The sequence below is a fragment of the Ochotona princeps genome, chromosome 2 (assembly GCF_030435755.1).
Source record: "Ochotona princeps isolate mOchPri1 chromosome 2, mOchPri1.hap1, whole genome shotgun sequence".
NCBI lineage: Eukaryota > Metazoa > Chordata > Mammalia > Lagomorpha > Ochotonidae > Ochotona > Ochotona princeps.
The window spans coordinates 51,040,558-51,052,256 of NC_080833.1; the positions used below are offsets into that span (position 1 = coordinate 51,040,558).

Genomic DNA, 11,699 nt, shown 5'->3' on the forward strand with positions numbered 1-11,699 from the left:
GCAGGGCCACGGGTGCCCAGGACTCTGCCTTTGTGTGATGCAAGCAGCTAGGCATGGATGTAGTACTGCAAGCAGGGCTAGGCAAATGGAGTGTGGGCTGGCTTTCTGTTTCATTTTGTCCTTCCTAGCGGGCATCTACACTATATGTACAGCTGCATGCATGTATACAGTGGACATGTGCAACTGCAGGTGTGTATGCATTGTACATGAAACTTCAGGTGTGGGGCTGGTATGGTGGTATAGCATGCTAATCCTCTGCCTACTAGTGCTAGCATCCCACATGGGCTCCAGTTGGTGTCCTGGCTGCTCCCCTTCCCATCCAGATCCCTGCCTGTGGCCTGGCAAAGCAGTGGAGGATGGCTTAAAGCCTTGGGACCCTGTATCAACATGGGAGGCCCAGAAGAGGCTCCTGGCTTCAGATCAGCTCAGCTCTGACCATTACAGCCATTCAGGGAGTGAACCAATGGATGGAAGACCTCTCTCTCTCCATCTCTCCTTCTCTCTTTGTAAAATATGCCTTTCTAATAAAAAAAAAAACTTAAAAATAACTGTAGATGTGTACATACTGTACAAATGAATGTATATATCCAGTATATGCATGCACTATATGCATAACTGAATTATGAATGCACTACACACAATTGAGTGTATGTATGCGCCAAATGTGCAATCACATGAATGGGTGCACTGTACATGTGACTGTATGTATATACAGAGAGTACGTATGACTGTATATATGCATGTGCTATATATTTAATTGCGTGAATATATGCACTATATGTATTTTATATACATAGCACGTAAGATGTATTATATATACAAGTACATGTATGTATGCACTGCATGTACAACTGCATGTAGGAATGTACTGTAGATACAATGACATGCATGTATACACTGTATGTGCAGCTATGTGTGTGCACTGCATCATACAATCTCAGGTAATGTATGCACTTCATGGACAACTAAATGTATACTCACACTAAGCACAGCTGCACTACGTAAGCACTTACAACTGCATTCATACATGCATGCACTGCATACATGATTACATGTGTGTGTGCACCGCATGCATGTATACACTGTATGTGCAACTGCATAGGCTGACCTGACTTAGAGAATGGGCATGAGTAGAGGTACTGAACCTTTGTTGTTACACAGATCAGTTTTTACTCCACCAGGTTCCTGGCAATGCTGAAATCTTGAACAAACTCATGCTATTAAAACTTCCTCCCCCTCTGATTCGTGGGGGAAAGGAGGCCCAGGTCCCTGTCTAGGGCATCTGTATTTACCCGTCGGCGGGGAGGAGGCTGGGGGCTCCTTCTGCGGTGGAGCCTGGGCCGAGTAGGCAGACAGCAGCAGGTTGAGTGAGCTGAGCAGCTGGCTCTGGATGCTGCTGAGCTTGGAGGCTGGCTGCTTGATGGCGCTGGCCAGCTCCGGGTACCCATGCTCCAGGCAGTTCCACTGCTCCTGCAGGAGTTCCTGGATTTTCTTCACATACTGCCCAATCGTGGCATCCACTGGCGAGCTCGGTGGCCTTCCTGGGTGCTCCTTGCCAGGGAGCTCAGAGCTGACTTCCTCCCTCCGTGCAGGTGGAGCCTCTCTGTCGTTGCTCTGTGGACAGCCTCGTGCTTCCCAGGCCAGGCCTTCAGCTCCTCCCTGCGGGCTGCCCTCCAGCTCAAAGCCTCCTTCTTCAATCCTCAGCTCGGTGGAGAGGCAGCTGTGTAAAGGGGAGGCGAGGACCTTTTCAGGTCCCTGCGGCAGTGAGAGCTGGGAGGGTAGCACCCGCTTTGCTGGGGGCTGGTCCCCTTCAAACTGACTGTCTGGTCCCCATAGGAGAACAGTCTCCTCTCCCCTGACCCCCCAGTTTTCCGAGTCTGTGATGCCCAGAAGGTTGGCCCCAATGCTCTTGTCGCATGACTCCTTGGTCAAGAGTCCCTGAAGAGGGTCAGTGTTCATGGCAGCATCAGTCTGGCCAGGAGCATCTCTGGTGCTCCCTTGACTAAGCTGATCTTCAAGTTGGGCTACGGCACACTCTAGCTCCTGAATTCTCTGCTCCCTAGTCCTGGCTTCCTCTTCCTGCTGCTGCAGGGCAGCTCTGACTTGGGCCAGTTCCTTGGTTCTTCCATACAACTCACTCTCCAAGTCTAAGAGCTGCTGCTTCAGGCTGGAAATGCTGCCATGATCCAACCTGGCAAGCCCCAAGCTTTCCTCTGTTACCCAAATGCCAATGCTTTGTACCTCTACTTCTATGGGTGGCGGTGGCGGGATCTCACTGATGCTGAGCTCAATCTCTTCTAGGGGGAGCTCGTTCTCAGGGATGGGTGATGGCAGAGGTGGAGGGCTTGGTGTTAGGGAACTAGGAATAAACACCATCTCGGCTTCTCTGGTTTTGTCTTCTGCATCCTCTAAGACTACAAGTGTACTGGTGACTGGGGAGGGAGGACTTGGGAAAGAGAGGTGATTAACAGCTGTCATGTCACTTTTAGTAGTCCCAGCCCCCTCCAGGACCAGCTCTGAAATTCCTGGCTTCAGGTGTGCCGACTCTCCAACCTCTGCTTGGGTGATTGCTCCAGGGTTGGAGCTGTGAACACCTGCAAATCCTTCCAGGGAGCCAAGGGTGATGTCACAGACACTGCCTTCAGCTGGCAGAGGAGGGAGGGCAGGAGCGATGGGAGGGCCAGAGCTCAGGCTCGACTCCTCTGAGGCCCTGCTCTGCAGCAGTGTGGCCGGCATGCTGGATGCTCTCAGCAAGTGGGGTCGTGCACTCTCCGTGTTTTCAGGAGTGGGAGCTTCCCCCTGTCTGCTGGCCTCTGCCAGCAGGGCCTTCCTGTGGTAGCTCACTGCACTGTTGCCAGCTGAAGCCTGCAGGGGATCCCCCAGGGCCAGGGACTGGGTGTGCTCCTGCGTCCCCAGCAGTACCTTCCTCGATCCGGCTGGTGACCAGCTTTGCAGGGGCAGAGCGGCATGAGGGCGAGCCCCACTGTCTGGAAGGCTGAAGTTGCGGGGCAGAGTGCTGAACTTGGCCGGCTTGGCCCTTCTGTGGATGGGAATCCTTTTGATGGTGTTGCCCTTCTCAATGTCATCCACGTACTTGAGGAAGTCCAGGTCTAGATGAAAGCCGTACGGGGTCTCCACAGAGTAAGGATGGCTCTTGGGAGCGTCTTTCTCTTCATTCTGCAGAAAGGACTGGTCTTTGGCTGGGAGATATAACACATGAAAAAAATAAAACAAAATGAAACAAAAACAGTACCAAGTTAGTAAGAGCCACGGAGTGAACAGGCCAAACAGCCCACGTTCTGGCCTCTAAATTACACTGAGACACTTGGTCTTTGGAGCTGTACTGGGAAACCATCTTATTAAATCATCGTGCAGTCATCCGGTGTCTGCCAGGAAACAGGTAGAGGGAATGGTTCCTAGTTTGCAGTACGTCAGCTCAGCTGCTACTGTGGCATCTACCTGCAGCCCAGCACAGCGAAAACGTTGAATGCTGCTTTCCTGGGCCTGAGTGATGCCTCGGCAGAACTGAAGTGGTCAGGAATTTGCCAAAATCAGGGTACTGACCGGAAGTAACAGCTGAAGGAGGTTTTGCAGGGATGAGATCCACAGCCGTCTGAGCATTCAAGAAGAAACTCATCTTACCATAATAGGTATTAGGAAATTTTGCAAAAGACAAAGATATCAATGAGTTTTAACTTCAAGGCCACTGGTGTGGCATAGTACATTAAACTGCCTCCTGTAATGACCACATCATCACATATGAGTCCAAGCTGCTCCACTTCCTATCCAACTTCTTGCTAATGGGTTTAAAGAAGTAGTGGAGGATGGTCCAAATGCTTGGGCCCCAGCATTCCTGCAGAAGCTCTGAATGGAATTTCATGCACCTGGCTTCAGTTTAGCCAAGATCTGGCCACTGCAGACATTTGGGCAGTGAACCAATGATTGGCCAGTCTCTCTTCCTTTCTCTCTGTAACTTCCTTTCAAATAAATAAATATTTCTGTAAAATATGAGTTATGGAAGTTTCCTCGGACGTCTGAGCCTCCAGACATTTAGAAGGAACTGGAAAACAGTCTCAAGGGCAACCAATCCATTTGTTCTTTTTTGTAAGTTTTATTTACTTTCATTAGAAAGGCAGACTTACTGAGAGAGAGACAGAGAGAAAGATTTTCCATCTGCTAGTTCATTTCCCTATAGCCACAAATACAAATGACAGAGCTGAGCCTATCCGAAGCCAGGAACCAGGAACTTCTTCCAGGTCTCCCACGTGGGTACAGGATCCCAAGGCTTTGGGCCATCCCCTACTGCTTTCCCAGGCCACAAGCAGGGAGCTGGATGGGAAGTGGAGCAGCTGGGACACGAACCGGCACCCACGTGAGGTCCCAGCACTAGCAGGTGATTAGACAGTTGAACCAACATGCCAGCCAATGCTTCCTCTATTTGAAAATTGCTGAGTGTTAAGCAAACATGAAAGCCATTTTTAAAGACATATCAAATATGGAAATATGTTTTTCATTGACTTGGGGAAAAAAACGTAGTGAGGCAAAAGGGGGCACCAAGAGGTATGGGCCTCATGACTTCAAGGTAGCCTAGACCCTGGAGAATACCAAAGTGACAAGGCTCCCCATTGCTCAGGGTTTCTCTGGAAGCCTCTGCCCACTGAGCCCTGTAGAGACTCTGAGAGCAAAGCCATGCTTTGAAGGCAGGATGAGGAGGGGGAGACAGAGGGCGAGCGTTCCCATTCACAGGTTCATGCCCAACTCTCTATGCCACAAGACTGGCTGCCTCCAAAATGTATTCTTGCACGGGGCAGGAAGGACAAGCCAGAGGCCCTGAAAGCTGCTGTAAGACCAATGTCAAGGTCAGGGTGAAAGGAGTTAAAGATAAGCAAGGAAAAGAATTGGGTTTTGGGCCTGGCACATTTGCTCAACAGGCTAATTCTCCTCCTCTAAGTGCAGGCATCCCATATGAGCGCTGGTTGGTGTCCCAGCTGCTCCATTTCCCATCCAGCTCTCTATTTGTGGTTTGGTAAAGCAGTGGAGGATGGAGCAAAGCCTTGCAAGCCCACACCCACGTGGGAGACCCAGAAGAAGCTCCTGGTTCCTGACTTCAGATTGATCCAACTGTAGCTGTTGTAGCCATTTGGGGAGTGAACCAGCAGATGGAGGATATTTCTCTCTGTCTCTCCTCTCTGTATATCTGTCTTTCCAATAAACATGAATACATCTTAAACAGAGAGAGAGAAAAAGAGAGAGTGTGTGTTAAAAAAAAAAAGAAGAAGTCTTATTGGTGCATGAATAAGCCAGAGGGGGTGAAGGTTGGTTGGGCTTTGCCACAACATCAGCTAGCAGATGCTGGCACGGGGGGAGAGGGGGGTTGGGGAAACTCTGTTGAGCTAAACTGCAGTACCACCTGGAGAGTGCAAGATCCAGGAGTGGGAACGAGCCTATTAGGGAAACAGTGGGCACCTCCCTCTTGGGTTGCCACTCTGACTGCTGAGCATGAGAACTAGGACTGGGACAGGCATTGCTAGACAGAGCGGCATCCACCAGCACATGTGTGGGCTGGATAGTGGGGCTGGTTGGGTTGAACTAGGCTTCAATGCCCACTGACATGTATAAGAACTGAATGGGATGTGGGACAGACAGAACCAGTCTGCTGTACATACTGGCAAGCACAGGAACCAGGCCAGGAGGCAGGGCTGGTGGGAGTTATTGTAAGTCATTCTGACTAGGCTACAGCTCCCACTGGCTTGTGTGGGGGCCAAGTGTGTGGTGGATAGGATCAGGCTAGACTGCAACACCCATTAGTTTGCATAGAAGACAGGGCTGGAGACAACTGACCCAGCAATTGCAACTAACAGTGTGCATGTAGGCCGAATGGGGCGAGGGACTGTGCTGGACCCTGTATTGGTAAGCACACACAAGAATCAGATCTGTGATCACTTCACATGAAGTTTCTTTGGAATCTCCCCAAATGAATCGCTGGACTCAGAACTCCAACCATGGAGAAAATTGCAGGTTCCAAAGTCTGATCACGGAGTGCATATGTCAGAGCTGGGCCTCCTCAGTGGTTTAGGCTGAGCAGTGGACAGCATATTCAGGTGCACTTGGAGGATATGGCAGTATTCTGGAGCCTGCAAAGGACACCTGGCACCATAACAGAGAACGGAGAACAGAATAAACTGATCAACTGCCCCACTCAAGTGCTGGCAGTGAATACCTGAGCAAACAGAGACTTTAACGTGGACTACGTCAGCCAGTGGAGTCTGGAGAGATTTCATCGTGATTGGAGTGGCAAGATTGGCAGCAATACAGAAGTGCTGAATTACTGAGACCACTAGAGCAGGACCCTCGGAGCATGCCCCACATCGGGGACCTTGGGATGATTGGGCGGCTCGTTGTGGCTTTTCCCCTTATCTCTCCTGTTCCCCCAGATACAGGGAAGCAAGAAGAGAATGTGGAAACAATGGTTTCACACACTTTCCTCTAGCTTTTGACCCTTCTCACCCTAATCAAACATGTAAAAATTATAAAAAATTAAATTTATACAATTACAAAAAAAGAATCCAATAACAGGATTTTTTTGAACACTGTAGGGGCTGTTCCTGCCCTGCCCCCAAGCTGACAGCAGACCTGGGCTCAGCCCTTCCCACTTTGCCTGCCTGATCTCTTCTTTCTCCCTCATTTCCTAATGATGCTGCCAGGTGGGCGCTCCTGTGCTTACAGAAGTGCAGGTATCACCAGATAATGAAACGCAACCAACCAGACACACCCAGGTTATGAACTTGGGGGTCATGGACACAGCGCGGCTCCTAGCCCTCACTGTTAGGTGCAGCTGGGAGACTGAAGAACTCACAGGCAGGGCAGCTGTGTCACTGCCATCGCTGGGGAGAGGGTGGGCACTGATGCTGGCTCACAGGATGGCCCTTATTGAGCTCTGGAGCTGCTGGTGCCTGGGCTCCAGGTGGATGTGGAATAAATGCTACCCCAGCACCAGCTAAACTCCCAACTAATACTGCACACAATGCTTTTTATGAACTTTCTTCTTCTCCGAAGAAGCACACTAGCAGTTTCAGTAAATGAGAGACATATCTTTCATCACCGTTATTTTTCACAAGGTTCACCCTGCTCTCCCACCCTCCTGGTCCACTCAGCAGCCTCCCGAATCATTAGGGCAGGGCCAGTCAGAGAGGAGATAGTCATCAACAGAAGACAGATGGGCGGCCCAGAAAGCAAGCAGTGCTCCTGCAGGACAGACTGTTATCTGCTTGTCGCCTCTATTCCATGGACGTGCACTGACACGCCAGCAGCTCTGGGACCCGGTCCAGAGCACAGACACAATAACAGCATCAAGTAGGAATCCACAGGTTTGGAGATGAATCTTCCATAAGAGAGAGGAGAAGTCAGTTGGGCAATCATCCACCATCCTGGGGTTAAAATTTTAGTAAGTGCTTTTCTATGCTAGGACTATGGATGCTCTCTCTCTCCCTCACTCTCTCACACACACAGGGTAATCCACCATAGAGCCCTCCTGTTGCCCATGACTCTTTACTCCTTTTTCTCCCAGTGCAAGATGTGTGTTGGACCTGGTGGGGAGCTTGTGCTTTGATAAGCAGTGATGCCCATAAGCACTAGTCACTTTTTGCCCAGCTAATTCCACCTGGTGATAGGTATGCAGCAGCTCAGAGCTCCGGGATCAGGGCCAGGACCAGAGTTAATTAGCAGGATGGTCCCTTCTCAGAATGAAGGCCGGGTCACATGAACCAACACGAGGTCAAATTGGCTGGATCTGATTCCAGGCTGTGGTCTCTTGCCTAGGAGTTTCTGGGAAAATGATCTCCATTCCCTGGACCTCCACGTCTCTGTCTGTCATGTGACTTGCAACACTGCTGCCCTGAGTGTTATAGCACGTGGCAGAGAGCAACTGTCACCCAAGCAGCCACAGGCAGGACGAGCACAGAAGGAGTCAGGGAGATCCTCTCCATGGAATACTTTTTTTTTTTTAAAGATTTATTCATTTTATTACAAAGGCAGATATACAGAGAGGAGAGACAGAGAGAAAGATCTTCCGTTCGATGATTCACTCCCCAAGTGAGCCGCAACGGGCCGGGGCACGCCGATCTGAAGCCGGGAACCAGGAACCTCTTCCAGGTCTCCCACGCGGGTGCAGGGTCCCAAAGCTTTGGGCCGTCCTCTCCTGCTTTCCCAGGCCACAAGCAGGGAGCTGGATGGGAAGTGGAGCTGCCGGGATTAGAACCGGCGCCCATATGGGATCCCAGGGCGTTCAAGGCGAGGACTTTAGCCGCTAGGCCACGCCGCCGGGCCCTTCTCCATGGAATATTGAGCTCTGAGGATTACAGCTTCAGGGGGAAGGGGGACATAAGAAAATGAGGCAGGAAAACGAAGGTAAGATACAAGTGGTCAGCAGTGTGGTGCAGTGCCTTTTTTAAAGATTTACTTTTATCTATATTAGAAAGGCAGAGTTATAGAAAGAAGGAGAAAGACAGAGAGGGTGAAGAGAGAGACAGAGAGAGAGAGAGATGTTCTATCCATTAGTTCACTCCCCAAATGGCTGCAGTGCCCACAGTTGTATTAGTCTGAAGTCAGGTACGAAGAGTTCTTCCGGGTCTCCCACATGGGTGCAGGGGCTCAAGCACTTGAGCCATCCTCCACTGCTTTCCCAGGCCATAAGCAAGTGGTTGGATTGGAAACGAAGAAGCCAGAACAGAAACCAGCATCCATATAGGACTCAAACACAGCAGGTGGGAAGTTAGCCTGCTATGCCCTGAGGAAGGTCCCTATGGCACAGTGATCCAAGCCACCATACCACCTATATCCCATATTGGGGTGCTAGCTGCTATGCTTCTGATCCAGCTTCCTGGCAATGCACCTGGGATGTCTGAAGGTGATGGCTTAAGTGCTTGGATGCTTGGATGCACATGGGAGACCCGGATGGAGTTACTGGCTCCTGGCTTTGGTCTGGCCAGAAGCCACCTGCGAAGTGAATCAGAGAACATAAGATCCCTTTTTCTCTATTTCTCACCCTCTTTCTGCCACTCCGCCTTTCAAATAAATAAGGAAGAAAGAAAGAAAGAAAGAAAGAAGAAAGAAAGAAAGAAAGAAGAAAGAAAGAAAGGAAGAAAGAAAGAAAGAAAGAAAGAAAGAAAGAAAGAAAGAAAGAAAGAAAGAAAGAAAGAAGAAAGAAAGAGAGTATCTGAGATCCCCAGGCCCTGGTGAAGCACTTCGAGACATCCCATTAGCTTGAGAATCACACGGGGACTGAAGGGAGGCTCTGGGAGATGAGAGAGCATCTGGAGCAGCAGGTGCCTAAACCCAGTTGAGGTGTGCCTAAGGATGGAAGCAAAGCCCCAAAGCCTAGTTGCAGTTTCTGAAGGAGATGAGAAAAGTGACATTGGAGAGCAAGTGGCTCAAAGGGTAGCTGGCCAAAAGGGAGACTCAATGAGCATTTTTCAAAAGGCAGAGACTGCCAGGGAGCTTTGCCCTCTCTTGTGTTTTGCCTGAAGGAGGGGGCTGTCTTTAGCCAGCTGTGAGAGGCAGAGGAGCAGAAGGAGCAGGTGCAGTGAGGTAGGCAGGGTGACAGGCCCAAGGACATCGAGGACTTGGCTGGTGTCCTGTGGGACCCTTTCCAGGGACACGCCGGAGAATGTCAGACTCTCAGAATGCGAGATAGCTGTGTGTGCGGAAAGAAAGAGGCAGGGGTTGGGGCCGTTGTCTCGGCCCTAAATCCTGCGATTCAAGAGGCTTTATGGACTCCGCTTTACTGGATGCTATGGAAAAAGCATTTCCTCAGCAGTCAGAAGGGGTCTAGTCTGTGACGTGCATCACATTTCCTGGGGAGGGGAAAGGGGAACCTTCATTGAGACGTTCATGCTGCTAGAGTCACTGCGCAACCACTGTGTACGCATTATCTCTTCCAATTCTTTACTAAGTCTACGGACATTATATTGATACCCATTAACAGATGAAGTGTGGTAAGCAATTGCAAAAATGACCACACTAACATGCCACGTGTGGGCACTCCCCCTTGACCTGGAGTGGTTTTGATCAATGTGTCAACAGCCAACGTGCCTTACGCAAAAATCTTCACGAACTCTTCCATCGTCATGTGGACTGCCTCGGCTGATTTTCAGAAGACAGACTCATGGCCAAGTCATCACCAACATCCCAGGTGACAAGAGGTCAACCATCAGACTTGTGGCTGTGGCCATTCTTTTTTTTTTTTTTTTTTTTTTATAAGTAGGATACACAGAGAGGAGGAGAGACAGAAAAGATCTCCCATCCATTGATTCACTCCTCAAGTGGCTGCCAATTCGAAGCCAGGAGCCTGGAGCCTATTCTGCATCTCCCACACAGATGCAGGTCCCAAGGCTTCGGGCTGTCTGTGACTGCTTTTCCAGGTTACAAGCAGGGAGCTGGATTGGAAGTGGGTTAGGTGGGACATGAAAGCGTCCATATGGGATCACAGCATGCTGAAGGCAAAGGCTTTAGCTGCTAGGCTACTGCGTTGGATATGAGTGTAGCCATTCTTAGTCACTCAGCCCCAACCACATCACCCAGAAGACCATGGATACCTGAGTGAACCCATTAAAGACTAGCCAATCCAGCCCTGCCCTGAACAATGGCTGTGGAAGCCTTGAGAAACATTAAGTGTGTTTGTGTGACTAAATGTTTGAACGGTTTGTTGCACAGAAAGTTAATTGGTACTTGGGGAGGGCTGGGGTTTCAAGATGTCAAATGACTTGGAGAGCCACTCAGATTGAACAGAAGCTCTTCTAGCGCAGAGTGTGCGTCTTCCCCTGACCTCACATGCCACGTGTGTAAAACAAGAGTAAGAAGGAGCACATTATGCCTTCTTAGTGCATGAATGAGAGGAGAAAATGCTCTGAGAGTTGTACCATTTCACCCTGTCTCATTTTTAAGGTTTTTCTCTTATTCCCTATATCAGCAATAGGGAAACTTTAAATTTTTTCTGTCAAGGGTTATTTGGATACTTGCAACATCATTCATGCCATATAAAACTGTCAACTTAAAAGTTAACCTACTATACCTTTATTGCATTTCAAATCCTGCCTGTGGTAGCCTGGGTAAGGTCAGACCAAATGATTTTGCAGGCCTTATGTGGCCCGTGGGTTGGATGTTCCATTGTGCCCTGCTCTATATCCATTGGATGAGCATCATTTGGCCTCCCAGCACTGCCTGCTGGGCAGTGTCTCCCATAGACATCTCGGAGGCTCATTTAGGATCATGGTAACAATTCCTCCCCACCCACGTGCCCACAGAAAGTGGCCAGCCTACCGTCTGTCTTCTCCATTTTAGGGAAGGCCGTCCCTCTGCCTCTCAGGCACTCTTCCTCCTGTCCTTTTGCCAAGGATTCTGAAACAAACAAGGACAGAGTTTGAGTCTCACTGTCATTAGTGCAAGATGGCAGTTCAAACCCACAGCACCAAAGAGAGGAACACCCACCCTTGCTTTTTCCCCAGGGATGCACTGTTCTCCCAGCAGGGAGGTTAAAAGCCTGGGTACCCACCAGGAGCCCATCCTTTTGTGTCCTGTGAAGTGTTAGTAGAGGAGGCATTTGGCTTACCCACCCCCCCACTTGGCAGATGAACAAACTGAGGCTGAGACACTAATTTCTTTTAGATCTCATGAGCACAACCATGAAGGAGCTGGGGCCAGAC

At 49.9% G+C, this 11,699-nt stretch overlaps 1 protein-coding gene across 1 annotated transcript in view; it reads right to left on the bottom strand.

The window, feature by feature from the left end:
• The window catches only part of KANK4 (KN motif and ankyrin repeat domains 4), a 37,437-nt gene extending 26,047 nt beyond the window's left edge, over window positions 1-11,390 (bottom strand). Inside the window, exons 1-2 of the mRNA XM_004588814.2 lie at window positions 11,317-11,390; window positions 1,293-3,200 (exon numbers count right to left, since the gene is read on the bottom strand). Coding sequence (XP_004588871.2) covers window positions 1,293-3,200; window positions 11,317-11,332 — 1,924 coding nt within the window. The 5' untranslated portion in view covers window positions 11,333-11,390. The remainder of the gene's footprint in view (window positions 1-1,292; window positions 3,201-11,316) is intronic.
• Window positions 11,391-11,699: the final 309 nt, after the last annotated feature.